Raw genomic sequence first — 16301 nt, 5'->3', positions numbered from 1 at the left:
CGGGAGTCGGGCTTCGAGGTGGGAAGGCCGGAGAGGAGACGCCGGAGCGTCCGACTGTCCTTGCTCACCTCATGGCTCGACACGTGATCCGCCTGTGGAACTCGGAACTCGACTGGGGCCTTGTCTGGAGGACAGGCCAGGCCAGGATTTGTGTGCTGGACCCTGGAGAGAGATCGGCGGTCTCGCATCGTCGACGTTGCGCGGAGCCAGAACGCACCGAGGAGAACGTGCGCACGCGGTGACTTGCGCAGGAAAGGCACTGCGCCACCATTTCTTGCCGCGCGGCACGTTCGAGCTGGAGTTCGAACCTGTGGACACCCGCTTGTTTGTTACGAGCAACATTCGGGCTTTTTTGACGCTTTCCTCTCGTCCATGAGCCATCACCAAGTACTCTGTCTGCATGCATGCTGTCTGTCTGTCTCTGTTTTGTTTGCACGTGTTGTATAAGGCATATTTTGTAGTGATCCCCTCGAAACCTTTAGACCGTGGTTCCCTAGTTAAGAACGGCTTGATTGTTAATAAAAACCAATGTCGTGTTTATTGCTTGTGTTGTGATCCCTGATGTTCCCCAATAAATCTGGTTAATTCTTATGCAGTTGCCGCTATGGATTAATTCGTGTCGCGTCGAGGAACGATCCGTTCGATTGGCATATAAACCAAAAAGTGGCTTCAAACTGGTAGACTCCGCTCGGTCTCTGACAACGCCAGTCTTTAACTAGGGGTTCTATCTCCCCAACTGGTAAGGTACAGGATTACGTTGGTATCGCGATTGAAGATGCGTGACCCGAGACCTGTGCCGAGCCGGCTGGCGTTATAGACTCCCGGAGACTGCGCTGGCGAGGCTGGCACCTAGGACCGGGTCAGATTCCCGCCACCCCGGATCCGCAACAATATTGAACATTGTGTGGAGTATCGTGTTCGACGAACTCTCTTGTTAGACCGTGTTTTAAAACACTAATTATAATAATAATTTTGGAACACTTTATTGTTTGTTTCCCTTTTACCTTTACGTAGCCCGTCCCGCAACCTATGCTTTTCCTGCCATCGTTTTATGCAATTACCTTAATCTCACAACTCTTACATGTGTTTTAAAGCATGCTTTCAATGCCTCCATATCTGCCTGTTGGTCCCATCAGTGTGTGATCTCACCCCAACTTTCTTATCAGGTCCTTTCTCTAGTTATGGCCGTTTGACCTCTTTATCAGCCAGCTTGTTTGCTCCAAGGCTAGCGCACATTTATCGAAATGTCTTTATGTTTAATGGTGGAAGGAAAGACAAATGTTTATCCGCATTCGATTTTTCAACATTGCACAATTACATTCCTCATGATAAGCTGAATGAAATGTTCGTTAAAGTTGTGGACATAGTATTTATGGAGCATATAAAATGTGCAATACAGTCTATCCCAAGTCAGCACATTGGACATATAAACTAATAACTACAACATGTATCTTTCCCAAAGAACAATGACAACAAAGAGTAGATCAGCTGTGTGATGGAAGGTTTGCAAGTTTCAAGTAGGGAACAAAATTTGCAACAAATCATAGGATTCATTGGATTACGAGTGATGGCAAGATAGTCTAGGCCTAGACCCGAGAAGTTTGCACAAACTCCTCTGAGATGTCGACACTGGGTTCGATTTCCGACCCAGCTATAGACTGTCATTCTGGAGTTTCACATGCACGGTGATTCATCAATGTGATGACCGTTAAACTTGTGTCTCATCATGCCAGCATTAGTTGGTGGACTTTGAAGACCTCATGGTGTCCTTCCCAAAGAGTAGACGGGTTATCGCCGGCACCATGAGCAAGTCACATATTCCTGCCTAAACTGCGGGTAGCAAGGGCTCGGGTCTTCTATGCTACCAGAGTACACTGCTTGGTATGTCAGAGTGTGTTTTTAGTGTTGGAACTGCAACCTGCACAGCAAGCAGTTACACTCCCAGTACAGGTGTTCACCTGCCATGTGGAATATATCGACAGGATGTTGATGTAGGTATGCTAACAACTGTAGGAAGCAAGGAAATTCTGACCTTTTTCTTCTCTTGCTCCGATGAAGGGTTAACACCTGAAGCGTCAACTTGGTTTCATCGTCTGATTTCTTCAATTGCTCTTCCTGTCTGACGATGCAGGTGAACACTAAAACCTTCACCAGCAAGACTAGTTCTTTATTTCACGTTATTTATTTTTCCTCTTTCCTGATGTTGTTGCCCCCTTCCAACCCCCACCCCAGGGTGAAATGTCATGTACCTGAACTGTATTGTGTTGAGTTTTGCCATTGTCTCCTCACGTCCTTGTCATTAATTTCGAAGTGTACGCTGATGTCTGTTTCCTTAAATAATTTAACCATTTTAAGTAAGTGGAAGCTCATGAATGAGTTTAAAAAGCATACCATACTGCATTTGTGCAATTCAATGAGACTCAATTCAATGCAGTCAAACAATGTGGCCATTGTGCTTTTCTTTTGTTATTTTTTTTTTAATATAGGTCTACTGTTTTTATTTGTGCAGCAAGGTGTTTTTTTTTTTTAATGTATTTGAAAGGTGTTTCACCCATTAAACGTTAATGCTGAATGGTTCCTTTGATGATTGCAGGAATGAACTTCCTCTGCAGATCTGCTCCCTCTGTCGTCTGACCCTCTGCAGGAACTCCAGGATGCACGCGTTCTTCCACTAACCCCCTCCTGGTTAAACTTCCAAAATCCAGGCTGACTACACACCCCAACTCTTTTATTCCTCACTTCTCCCATCCTTGGAACCACCTTCCAGAGGCTGTTCTGTCTTACTCTTCCTTTGAGGACTTCAAGCAAGTAGTGTGCCATCATGTCTTATCATCCCCAATTTTGTCCCATGATCTTTATTTCACCCATTAACCTTTCCTAACCCAACCATCTTACTTGCACGTTTCAGTGTTTCCTGCTCTCCTCTTTTCCTGTCCGTTCATTCCTTTGATGGTTGTCTCATTGTCAGTTTTACCTTGCTGTTCCATGAACCTCGCTCCTGTAAAGGGAAAGTACCATGAATACGAAGGTGACAAAAGGGTTTTCCTCCAACTATGTAGGAATGGTCTAGCATCAATAAGTCTTGCCAGCAATATTAGTCCTTTTCTCAATACACTTTATACCAACCAACCCCTCTCCTGTCTATCTCAATTGAAGGTTTGGAATTTACAACAACCTCCTCCCTCCTGCTAACTTTTATCCACAAGAACACAACACGTAGCGGTATGTAGACTAATTGCACGATAAGACATTTTATGATCTGGCAAGGTTTGAGGTTTCAGGTAATGGAATGACCTCAATGGCACGGAATGTACCTGCAGGCAACTAGTCACGTGACGATGAGGGCATGTCTCATCTGCGGAAGGTCAGGCTTGATGGAAAGGCAAATTATTTGTGAGATAATTTTGTTATCCTTATTTGTGAAAATGAAGGTATAAAGGAAAAAAAAATTAATCAATAATCAACTTGGGTAGCGAGGTATTTGATTTTATCGGTAAACAAATTATGCGCATCCGCGACCACCATTCTGCAACCGGAAATAATGGACCAAAATATAGATAATTAATTGCAATAATGGGATACCACTTCCACTCACATAACAATGACAATCATTGCATAATGGATGGTGACCTATTCCAACTACTTCTCACTAGATGTGTTGATTGCCTATGACGTGTTCATGAGTAAATTAAGACTACTACCAGTACTACAACGACCACAACAGCCACAATTATTTCCACCTGTGTGGCTGGCCAGGGAATGCTTTTTTGCCCCAAGTATTTCACGAGCCGGCTCGCCAGGCCTGGCGTTCAACCGATGATGGTATGACTTTGTAATCTGAACAAGGTACAAGCGATTATTGTGCTGCACACCGTCACCTCTTTACCTCCAAGTCTGGGCGGGATTAGTTCCATGTGAAGTAACTCGAGCCTCAGACATTGGACACACCAACTTGTTTGAAGCTGTCTTACTCATTGTGTGCCATTGCCAGAGTGAATGATGTTATGGAGAGTGGTTTAGCCGGTTCGGCTCGCATTCTTTACTTGTTCAGCTGCTTCATCTAGGACTGAACGGTTTTTGGGATAAGTGGGCCTCACTCGAGATTGGCCTCAAGGGCACACATCCTGTAGATGATATAATCGCAATCTTGTTTGACGTGGGATGAAACCATCCAAGACGATGTTTTTAAAAGCAGGTGCTGCCTCATGGAAAATCGGGCACCTTTTGTTTTATTGCTTTCATCATATCTGGGAAGTGTTTTCCAATTTTCTGGCAGGAGCTTGGCTTATCATCACATCTGAACACATTTTTAGATCGGTTTGGTTGAATTGCAAGCTAGTCCAGCCTACGAGGAGCATTCATAAAGCTATTGGCACAAGCTCCAGTTGTAGTCCATTAAACTTAGTCTTACTATACCAGGTATGAAACTTTGTCTCCACTTATTGAACACGTTGAAAAATTAAAATTCCCATTTTTTGGACCATAATTGTATCTTTTTTTTTCTGAGAACCTTTTGAGCACCCCCTTGTAATCCTTCGACCTTTAAGTGTTTGTCTAGATCTCTGTTTTGCCGTTGCTGCATGTAAATACACTTCTGTAACTATTTACTGACTGATAACATAATTGTGATCTGAAAGGATAACAACTTACAATATAGACAGCCTACATTCCTCGTTGAGCCAACCAGATTAATTGAGCTCCCGCCACCATCCCTGCTCCAACCAATGACAGAATCGTGGGCAGGTATCTCTCACTGTCCATATATAAGATAAAGCAAGCCAAGAGGCACCCACCATTCTATTCTGTGATCTTCATTGCTAGACATTTCATCTTTCAGCTTCGATCCTCCAGCTATATCAGTCATGAATTCTTTCCGCTCATACAGCAGCCAGTCGCTCGTGAGCAGTCGTCCTACTTTTCGTGCTGCGCACTCAGGTGGCTCAATGTCTGGGTCTTTTGGAAGATTGAACAGTGAGAAGGAAGCGATGCAAGACCTGAACGATCGTCTTTCCAACTACATGGATAAAGTCCGCAGGCTGGAGGTGACTAATGGGGAACTGGAGATGAAAATCGACGAAATGTTGAAAAGACATGGACCTGAAATATCGAACAACAATGTTTACTTTTCCACCATTGAGGAGCTGAAGTCGAAGGTAATTGCTCTAACATTGCCACAGAATGTTTTCTTTTGAAATAATTTTCTTGCTCATCCCCTCATTCTTCCGTAGCTCATTCAGTGTCTTTTTGTACCAATATGAATCCTGACTGCAGGAGTTGGACTGAGTGAGATCTCAGGTTTCCAGTTTTCTTGGACACTCACTTTGTATAAACTTTTGTCCTAATTTAGCCATCAATAATAAAATTGTTGTTCATGAACATTGAATATTATAACCAGACTGTGTGGAGGTAATGGTTAGAGGGTCCACTCTGAGTCTGGGAGGTCGGCGGTTCAAGCCCTGGACTCGAACCTCGGCCGAGTCACACCAAAGACTTAAAAAAATGGGACTTGCTGCTTCCTTGCTTGGTGCTCAGCATTTTTAAAAGAATAGAGCACAAACACAAACAACCATAGGTTGGTAATAATACTACAGGCTTTGATGGGCCGCATGGTCTTCTCCTGATTCAAAGTTCTTTGGAAGGGAACTTGTATTATTAACATGTGAAACCCCATGTTACCATTGCACACACACACACACACACACTCTTTCTGAATGGTCGTCCATAGACCATGGTAATGCCTTCTTGAGACTTCTCCTTGCCTTCCACAGATCTTGGCACAAGTAATGGAGAACGCAAGTTTGACCCTGGAAATCGATAACGCTCGTCTCGCTGCTGATGATTTTCACACCAAGTAAGTTCGAGTTTGAACCTGTGATCCGGAGATGGATCCTGAAGTAACAGGAGATAATCTGGTCAATTTTACCGATTTTGATTTGGCTTATTCACCATCACATCACAACATCCACAACCCATTTTTTCGATCTGCATCAGATCACCAAAATATTGCCTGGCCAAGAATGAATGGTTCAACAAACATAAGTGGATTAATAAGTCTGGTGTTGGCTTAATGGTTAAGGTGGCTGGCTTTTCAGGTCTTAAGGTCTTCAGTTCAAGCCCCCCTGTGCCATTGAATTAACATGAGGTGGGTTGACTCAGCCTGTCATCCTTTTGAGGAGTGCGAAATGAGTACCAGCTTACTGAGGCACAGCGGCTTCCCTACCTCTCCTCCTGGAAAATGATGCAGCCAAGCAGCCACAGGCTGCATATGAATAAATAAATACAATCTAGTGTTCAGGTAATGCTGGGGTGTGGTGTAACATTAGATGGTTTGGATCAGGCATAATAAAGGTGTGGTACAATGGGAAATGGTGTCAGGTGTTGGTGTAACAATGGATGTGGTGTGGATCAGGTGGCAGACAGAGGTCACTCTGCACTCTTCGGTGGAGGGAGACATTGGTAGTCTGGGAATGTTGCTTGATGAGTACACACTGAGCCGAGCTGGACTTGAAACGGATGTTGAATTTCTTCAAGATGAACTGGCCTACATGAGGAAGAACCATGAGGATGTAAGATGATCTTTTAGGGATTAAAGGGAATCTGCTCAATGATTTAATAGCACACAAGACCAATGCATTATTAAACACCTATGTGTGTTCCATTGCAGGAAGTCACGGCACTTCGTGCACAAATTACTAGCTCTGGTATGTCTGTCGAAGTCGACGCCACTCCTGGGATTGACCTGGCTCGAGCACTCAAAGATATGAGGAACCAGTATGAGGCTGTCGTAGCCCAAAACAACGCTGATGCTGAAGCTACATTCCAGAAGCAGGTAACAGGCAGCATGTCCAACTGTTAACTATGGGGGTTTTTTTTTTTCATAATTCTAAGATAAATTTATGGTAACCATCATGTGATTGGATTTGGCACTCAGTATCCACAAAATACCATGCTGAGTAATTTCACCACCAGGGGGTGTTTACATATCTGAGTGGGGGATTTTTGGGGTAGGAGGGTGAGTGGAGGTTATAATTGAGAAGCATGATGTTGTGAAAAAAAAAAAATGAGAAGAAAGAGGACAAGAGGGAAGAAAGGTGGTGAAGTGTGGGAGAAATGGATCAAATGAGAAAGTGGTTTGTGAGGGACAGTGGAACAGGACAAAGGAAGGGAAGAAAATAACATTCCTGATGACATCACTAATCAATGTGTACACAACATTGTTGGCTACGTAGCATTGATTCCAACTCACTTTACCAAAAAAAAATTAATCATTCTTGCTGTGCAACATGGTAAAGAACGATTTGAGTGACAACACAAAACGACAGCACGTATGACTACTATTGATCTTCTCAAGGGATGGCCTGTTCGAGCAGAACTCACCAGGGCTAATCAATAACAACAACAATTAGAGAGTTCATAGACCATGATACCCCACACAGCGTTCAAGTACAGTATATACAGTACTTCAGTTTACTAAAAATATATATTTAAATGGTCATTAAAAAAAAAAATCCAGAAGTTTAGCACTACTGAAGCAGTCTTATACACCACCCTTATACACTATTAAGATGACGTTGGGTCACAGTTTAGGAGATGGAGGCTTTATTGATCACCATAGAACATAACGCCAATCGGCATCGTGTACAGCTGTATCAGCGAGCGGCCTCTTCTTCACCCCGATATGCACCATCTCACATGCCAAGCCCCCTCATGCTATATATCAATATATAGCATGGTTCTTGGAAGTATGATGAAGGTGATTTGTGTTCTCCAGTGTTCAAGTATATAATTCAATTTAAGTAAAGGCCTAAATAGGTGTATTGGCAAATAAATAAATAAATTCTTGGTTTTACCGCCATTTTACCCAGTGTCTATGATATCACCCGATCGTACACGTTACAGTAGTTCTTCTTGCTTGTTTGTGTCCTTTATAACGTTGTCCTTAAAAACAGTCCGTTTCCCGTTTGGAATAATTTTCAATTTTGTTTGACTGCCAGGCAGGCAGAGTAAACACATTATCTCACGCCTCTCTGCACATGTGAGATTTGGACAGATTCAGTGCCAAGGTACGGTAAAACGGCAAAAGTGTCTTCCGATTCATGGTCCAATTCATGTTCAAGATATAACATTCAATTTGAATAAGTTGTTCCTCGATCAAAAGCTGGCAATCATAAATGGACAGACAGAAGGACATGAAGCAATTGCTTAATCCTGCTGTTTGCTTTGTGTGGGCAGGGTAACAACTACCATTGATCTGCCTTGATATGCCAAGTCATTGGAAAGCAATGTTAGACAGCTTATGAAATCATTGACAGCTTGGCCGAATCCACATTGAACCATAGAATTGTTGTATCATCGATTTATTTTTCTCTTCTCCTACATGATACAGCATTTGGCTGTTGGTAGTACTGTTGTTAGCGAGCATGGCTGTGCCACTGAAGACCCCCCCCCTGTACATCAAGGCAGGAATTTTTGTAATCACTACAGAATGCCAATGATCACTGACATAATCTTCTTCAAAGGACACCATAGGATCTCCAACTTCCATGAGCTAATGCTATCAGATGGGACACCCGGCTTAACATCCATCCGAGAGATGGTGCGCTTTGCGATGTAACACCCTACCCGTGAAGGAGCAATCTGACAGTTTATTGTCTGGTCGAGAATGGAACCTGGAGTAGCCAGCTCAAAGGTCAGTGTGCACTTCCTGTGCACCATCCTGTCAGGACATATCATCGACTTATAAACTGCCAAAAGGAGTGATTAAAAAAAAAAAAAGAGGATATTACTTTGAACTTGCCACTCTCACAAGCTCTCAACACACAACAGCTCTCAATGAATCTCATAAACCATGGCCCACTTAACTATGTACTGCATCATCTGTGACTGCCTCTATAGGGCATAGCAGCAGAGGGTGAGGGTCATTAAATTCTTCCAATTTTGCATAAGTAATATGTTGATGGCTCATTACACATGTGCTGTGAACAATTTTGTATATCCATTTTGTTGTTGAATGATATGCGTATGTGCAGGCAGAAAAGGTGAAGATTGTGGTGGAGCAGAGAAGCCAATCATCGGACGCTGCCAAGGCTGATGTTTTAGAAAGCCGTCGCTCGATGCAGACCTTGCAGGTTGAGTTGGACACCCTGAGAGGGCAGGTAGGAAATCCTTTTGAGGGATACCCACAAATAAAATGATTTACCCATCACACCACCATGAGCTGAACAGTTACAGGAAGACAGACAAAAGAAAAAGCAAATTACAAATCAACATGTAAGAGTTGTTCAAAATGTTATACTAATGATCATGTAACCCTTTTTTATTATTATTTTTTGTTTTTTTTGCAATAACTATATACACCGATATCACAACCGTAGCGCTAACCCAAAGTTCGTCCTCAGGTCAACTCTCTCGAGTTCAATTTGACCGAAACGGAGGGACGAAAGGCACAAGAACTTGGTTCCTACGAAATTGTGATCCAGCGATTGCAGCAAAAGCTGCAGAGCATGAAGAACGATCTCAATGGAAAATTGGGAGAATATTCAGAATTGCTCAACCAGAAGATGTTGCTGGAAGCTGAGATTGCCACATACCGCTTGCTGCTGGATGGCAATAGTAGCAGGTATTGGTTCAATGAATCACTGAGTTGTACAAATCAACATTTACATCCGGTAAAGGCGTTCGATTCAATATGATGTCACATAAGCAGCATATAAAATGGATGGATGGATGAAGAATGAGTAGCAATCATTATATTTGAATATAGTCATATTTCTCAAATCATAGTCAGCTTCGTGAAATTCAGTAAAAGTGTAACCTCGAAAGTTTTAGTTTCCATGAAATCTTAAAAATAAACTTGGTAATTCTGCTCTTCGTTAAACTGGGCTTTCCATCTGCCGGCATTATTTGGTGGACATTAAAGATCCCACGGTGTCCTTCAGGAAGAGTAGGCGAGCTATCATTGGCACCTTGGCCAATATTCCAAATTCTTGCCCTAACTACTGCTGGCAGAGGGAAGGAAAACTGCCCAGCATTACATTAGGCTGAGAAAGTGCTTTTTTGGCAGAACCAACGCTCTCGAACACAGAGTATGGTATGCTGGATCGGAAATCTGATGTTGAGATGAAATGTAATTAATATTTTATAAGTCAAAATGACAATACTTGTATACTGTTGTTAAAATGGTTTGATAAGTCATTGTAATTTGGAAAAAAAACAAACGATCTTTTTCTCGTTTCCCAATTCAAAAACTACAAAGTTTTGGCGGCCAATTTGTTCATGATGGTGAGCTCAATCACGTCCTAATGATTCATTCAAAAACCTGACCCAGTATGGGAACTGCTGGCAGTAATTATCGGTTCTTAAGCAGCTTATTATTAAGGCTGAATAAATAGTTTTTTTTTTATCATTTCTCTATTTCAATTCGTGCTGTCAGTCTCCAGCTGTCTGGTCGGTTGCTATAGAAATATCGCACTTACCTTTGGTCTGGCTAGTCTGGGTTTGATTTTCACTCCGACAACAAACTGTTGGATTGGTGTTTTGCAGGATGGGTGTTGCATCACAAAGTGCTCCGTCCCTCGAATGGACGATAAACTGGGCGTGCCATCTGCTAGCCTTAGGTGGTGGCCGTTAAAGATGTCGCAGTGTCTTTTGCCGAAGGGTAGGCGAGCGATCGCTCGGTAACACGAACAAATTACAAATTCCTGCCCTGACTAATGATCGGAAGGCAACAACAAACCACCTAGAGTATTCCTTGTCATGAAGCTGCTTCAGCAGTACCAACACCCTTGCCTTACAGGCTATATGCTATATAACGATGACCAGTCTTCAAATTATTTTGATTCTCATGAAAGGGTGAATGCTGTTAATTCCTTTAAATGTTAAATAAATTATCCTGATGCTATGCATGCCAAAGTGTCTCAACTGCTACTCCTTTGTGTCTTTTCTGCAATCACAGCTCAAGTATCAGCAAATACTCCACTATCGAAAACTCAGAAACTGTGTCAAGTAAGTCTGTACACAGCGCACGTCTTGCACACAAGAGCTTTTCAGATGGGGGTGTTGTTCTCAGCAATGCGTGGCCATACACTTATTCGTAAACAATGACTAATTGTTTTTTTAGCACTCAAACTGGTACACCTTGGCTTGCTTATCTTTTTTAGTTTGATTTTTGGGTTGTGACTTTTACGGGATCATCAAAGTTACACTCTACTTCAAAGACGCTGCATTTTCCTCGTACCCATGTTTACAGTGCAAGCGTGTTGGAGCTAGCTTCGTTTAGTCTAGTTTATATGAACCATGTTTGAATCGCTCTTGCATTTGCACTACACAGCCATCAACTTGGTGTCGGTTGTTGACAACAACCTAGTTTAAACTGCTGAGTGAGGGCATGTGCACAATGGTTTTGTTCTGCAATCCACGATAGTTATTCTAGTCTGCACAGCCAGATGCAATCAAGGCATGGGTCGCCTCTTTCGGCCCTGTGAAATTGATCAGAAGTGAATTTACACCCTTACCTTGAACAGATTCTTCTTATTTTGAAAATTGTACACACAGCTTCTAATATGTTTAGTGCAATACATTTTAACTTTTATCTCCAGACAATAAATGTGAATAACTCACGATGCCGCATGAGATACCATGCTGTGGTTTAAGTCCGAGACTGTTTGTCGTTCCGATGCTTTATATGTCCATTTGAATTGGCATAAATTTTTATGTGATATTAAACCACCACCCTGAGATGCTGAATACAATTTGGTGTCATATTTGGTTGGTATAGCCCGTGGTAGCAAAAAACACAGTACTGGAAGGTTTTGTCTTTCCTCGGTCGATTGTAATTTCAGAAAGTATGTAACTAACAGCCTGAAGCTTGGTCAAGAGCAAAAGCCTCCATCGTCAGAAAAGGCTCAGATTTGATTGCTCTCTCTGCGAGGTTCTTTAAAATGGAATATTTCTTATTCTCCTTTATATTATGAGCCTGTCTCACCTCTTCATGAACATTATATGTCATGCAGGATGAAAATAAAATAAAATATAACTAACTGTGAATGTGTTTTTCTTGCAGGAATCACTGATCAAGACCTGCTAAGGTATGGCGAGTAGTGAACCTTTTAACATAAAAACAGCCTTCTTTTCATTTATCCTGGATGATAAAAATGAATAACTACCGGTACCTTTAAGTTTATGTACTCGACGACAAAGAACCACTTTTTAATCCACAAGGATTGAAGGACAGTAGATCTACTTGCGGTACATAAGTCTTGCAACTCACCGAACACCCACCATAAGCTAAAAGCTTTTCAGTGCCTCCGATCAAACAAAGACCAGTTGAGTTCCATTGTTGACCATTGTTCTCTTGTGCCATAAAGACAAACTCAAGATTGTGCAAGATTCATTTGTGCCACCTCAATCTCAATGTCTCATAATAATTGAAGCTATAAATTTGTAATAAGTATATAAATCTCCTTTGACAACATATATATATATATATATATATATATATATATATTATTAAAGCTCTCATCTTGTATATAAGTATGTATGTTCCCGAAATACAGCCAAAACGGTACATGATAGGCCAAAACTTTTAGGCCCACCATACTTACTATTCTCCTGCGGTGTGCAGTATCAATTTTTGTTCACATCGGGCAACGAAAAAAATTATTTAAAAATCAATTCGCGATTCAGTCAAGTACTCTTCAGGAGAATTTGATCAATGCAAACAACCTCAGCAGTATAGTTCACTGGAACTATCTTTTTTTCTTGAAATGATTAATTCAAAAATCTCAAACATTTAGTATAGACAAAGAACTATTTATTTTTAGGCATAAAATAAACATCGCCATTTTGATCTAATACTTCCGTGTTTAGAAGATTACGCACAATAATTTCTTCGACTTTCTTTTCTCCCTTTTTTTCACATTTATGCGAAATATCGTTTCGTTCAAATCGGGCAACGAAAAAAAATTATTAAAAAATCAATTCCCGATTCATTCAAGTACTCTTCGTGATTATTTGATCATTGCAAACAACCTCAGCGGTATAGTTCGCTGGAGCTATCTTTTTTTTTAAATGATTTTTTTTTATCAACCGTTGTCACAACAGGAACCCAACGGGTTCATGGGTCATCTAGTATATATAAAAACCTGATAGTACAGCTATATAAAGGTGATGTTATTCTTCTTCCAATTGGCACGTTTGGTGATCATATCTGAGCATTTAATAGATGCTGGGATTCCTCGTTCAAATCCCATATACCGTGGGTTTAAATTTTTTTTGTATATATAGTCGAAGCTCGTGGAAGAGCTAGTACTAGTACACTGAACGGATCAGCACACAACAGGACAAAAGAACAGTTGGGGAGTTGGGGGGGGGGAGGAGGAACACCAACAACAGAGCCGAAGGCCAAGATAGAGGCAGACTTGAACAAACAATGGGTGAGGAGAGGATGCATTGAGGGGAAAAGATGGATACAGAAGGAAACTCTCAGGAGGGAAAACTGGAAATTTGGAAGGAGGAAGGATTGGGGTGAAGTTGTTGGGGGGGGGGGGAGGGTTAACGGGAGTAGAAAAGATCATGATCTTGGATTGGGGACAATCTGAGATGGTGGTGAACACCCATCTTGAAGATCTGGAGGGAAGAATGACAATGAAGAGGCTGTGAAAGTTGGTTTCACAGGTGGTAGAAAAGAGGAAAGAACGTAGAAATGGAGGTGAGCAGTGATCTTGGATTTAGTTAGCTCAACCAGGAGGGTGTTGATGGTGGACCATGTGTGCCTTGCAGAAACCTGAGGGGGAGGACAAAGCACGGAAAGAGCAGAAGGTGCAAGACCAGAAAAAGGAGGTGGTAGAAGACAGAATCCACAGACCTGTTTGCGATAACATAGTGATAGGCCCAGAGACTCAGATTCATCATGGGAGATTACAATAATCTTGAAGGCTTTGGTTTCCTTGGTGTAAAACTGAGCAAGTTTGAGGCAAGGGAGCCAGCCCAGAGGGGAGAGCATTACTCTATCAAGCTGTGGATGAAGGCCTTGTAGGTGGATAAGAATTCAGGTGTGCCAAGGAATGACCTTGTACAACAGAGGATGCCCAGCGGCTGGCTTTAGAGGCCAACTTTGAAATGTGGTTTGCCCAAGAAACATCATGGCTGATAGTAAGACTCAGGAGTTTGAATGAAACTTCCTCAAGAGGATTGTTAAGAAAGTATTTGGGGGTGGGGGGGGGGTTGCCAAACAGTCCTTTCGGAGAGACATAGTCAGAGTGTCATTTTTTAGGATTGATATATTTTAATGATTTTAATCAAATGTTTTAATGATTCATGAATGTACACTGACATGGGTGGGGTATGGAATGTACATTCATGAATGTACATGAATGTACATTCATGAATGTACAACTGACATATTTGTCATCTACTTGATGTTGGTTCAAGCTCCGCTAGAACTTTAGATGAATGTAAAATCTATAATTGAGATCCCACATCAACCTTTTGTCACCTGGAAAATCATGATGAGAGGAAACGATGATGCCTAAAACGAAAAAATGATTTCTGAAACGAAAAGTTTATTATGACATGTTAGCTCGCCAGCTATCACTCTGGCCACAAAATGTGTTGTATCTTCAAACCTGTTCCTGATTTACATTTTATCTGCCATATTCCTCTTTCATCTCAGTTCTGAGAGAAGCACCACAATGATGAATCCACAAACCAAAATCGCTCCAGTGGAGAGTCCCACCACAAGTGAGTGTAAATTAATTACTTTCCACATTAAAATTATTTATCATTGGAGTGGCTCAATTGATCACGTGAGAAAAACTGTTAAATTATGAATCATTCTCAATCTGATATGAAAACAGTTTTGGGAGCTTTATACATATTATGTTTTGGATCAAATGAGATTAAGGAGGTGGGGGGGGGGGGGTCAAAAAGGTCAGCTGGTTGTTTGTGATGCATTGATGCCCCTTTATTTAAATTTGATGGATGTAAACACACACATTAAAAAAAACATTTTGTTCTCAGGTCAACGTAAGAAAACTGTAATCATAACGGAGGTCATCAAGGATGGTCGTGTGGTGTCGTCAAGCCAGGATGTTGCGGAGCGCTACATGCCACACTGAACCATGCACGGCACCTTGGCCTTACCTTTCCTTTGCCTCGCATTGTTTGGCCTATTGTATTTGGAAAGGGTTAAAGGATTAATCCCCCAGTGTTTTCTACAGCAGACTGTTTCCAAAAAACGGTGGGAAAATATTTGTGCTTTATTGGTTATCTACATATAACGTTTGCAAATATGGCCGATTATTTTTCCCCATTCACACAAAACCCTCCGACAAAACCCAAAACATTCAACTTCCCTTCCAGACATGATCAAAAACTTCATCCTCTCTCTTCCAAAGTTCCTCTCCATTCCCTATTCTTCCTTCCTTCCTATAAACATGTCTGCTGCCTCATTCCATCTCCTTCTCCCCTCGCTTCACTTCCATTTTAAAAACTTTTCTCTTTATTTAGCTTGAGCAAAGGTACCAACAGATGTTATATCCAGATTTCTAATTTTGAAATAGGCCCGCTTGCCTTAACTTGGTCGGGAACACCTATTGTAAAAGCATTTTCCCAGCCCCAGCATTGTCTGAATGAGTTTTGCTTTTTGTAACGCTTCCCTTGCAAGGTGCATAATTAAACCTCTTAAAGCAAAAATATTCTCTGATTGACTGTCTTTTATGTGCGTTGCTGCTTCTTCATCCATATGCAGTACAAGGCTGCGAGGTAGCATCATTGGCTGAGGGTGGAGCTGTGCCGCTGATGCACTGCCCCTCCCACCCTCCCCCCACCCCCCTCCCCGTAAGTTAGGGCTGGAATTTGGAATCTGTTCCTGGTGCTGGCGATAGTTCACCTACTCTTCATTAAGGACACTGGGATCTTTAACATCCACCACATAATGCTAGCAGACAGGACATTCAGCTAAACGTCCTTCTGAAGGATGGCACACACGTTGATGAATCATCCTGCTTGTGAAACACCGGGATGACGATTTATAGCGAGGTTGAGAACCCAGGATCGACAGCTTAGAGGCAAGTATGATGTTCATTGCTTGCCCACCATGACTGATGTTCATTGGTTTTACCCAAGAAATGCTATTTAATTTATGATAAAAATATTTCACCCAGCAAACATTGCAAATGCCAATAAATATGAGGAGAGAGGAGAGAGAGAAGGGAAAGGAGGGAGGGGGAAGAGAGGGAGGGGGGAATAGAGGGAGGGAGAGAGAGGATGAGGAAGGGAGAGGGGGAGGGAGAGGAAGGGAG

At 41.9% G+C, this 16301-nt stretch overlaps 1 protein-coding gene across 1 annotated transcript; it reads left to right on the top strand.

Annotated features, from left to right (window-relative positions):
* Positions 1-4780: 4780 nt before the first annotated feature.
* Positions 4781-15695, top strand: LOC147031341 (keratin, type 1 cytoskeletal 11-like). Its single transcript, XM_085862013.1, has 10 exons — positions 4781-5153; positions 5769-5851; positions 6410-6566; positions 6665-6829; positions 9030-9155; positions 9399-9619; positions 10955-11004; positions 12062-12086; positions 14672-14739; positions 15019-15695. The coding sequence occupies exons 1-10, from the start codon at positions 4863-4865 to the stop codon at positions 15114-15116; spliced, it is 1284 nt and encodes a 427-aa protein (XP_085718139.1). The 5' UTR covers positions 4781-4862; the 3' UTR covers positions 15117-15695.
* The last annotated feature ends 606 nt before the right edge of the window (positions 15696-16301 follow it).

This window comes from Eptatretus burgeri, chromosome 2 (assembly GCF_056783735.1).
Source record: "Eptatretus burgeri isolate ZD-2024b chromosome 2, Ebu_testis_v1, whole genome shotgun sequence".
Lineage (NCBI taxonomy): Eukaryota > Metazoa > Chordata > Myxini > Myxiniformes > Myxinidae > Eptatretus > Eptatretus burgeri.
Note: the sequence above shows the minus strand (reverse complement) of the source record. Positions and strands in the feature narration are given on the sequence as shown.

Coding starts and splice junctions, on each gene's coding strand:
- LOC147031341 (XM_085862013.1), top strand. CDS start 4,863: ATGAATTCTTTCCGCTCATACAGCAGCCAGTCGCTCGTGAGCAGTCGT. Junction 5,852..6,409: donor GCTGATGATTTTCACACCAA/GTAAGTTCGAGT, acceptor GGTGTGGATCAG/GTGGCAGACAGAGGTCACTC. Junction 11,005..12,061: donor AAACTCAGAAACTGTGTCAA/GTAAGTCTGTAC, acceptor TTTTTCTTGCAG/GAATCACTGATCAAGACCTG.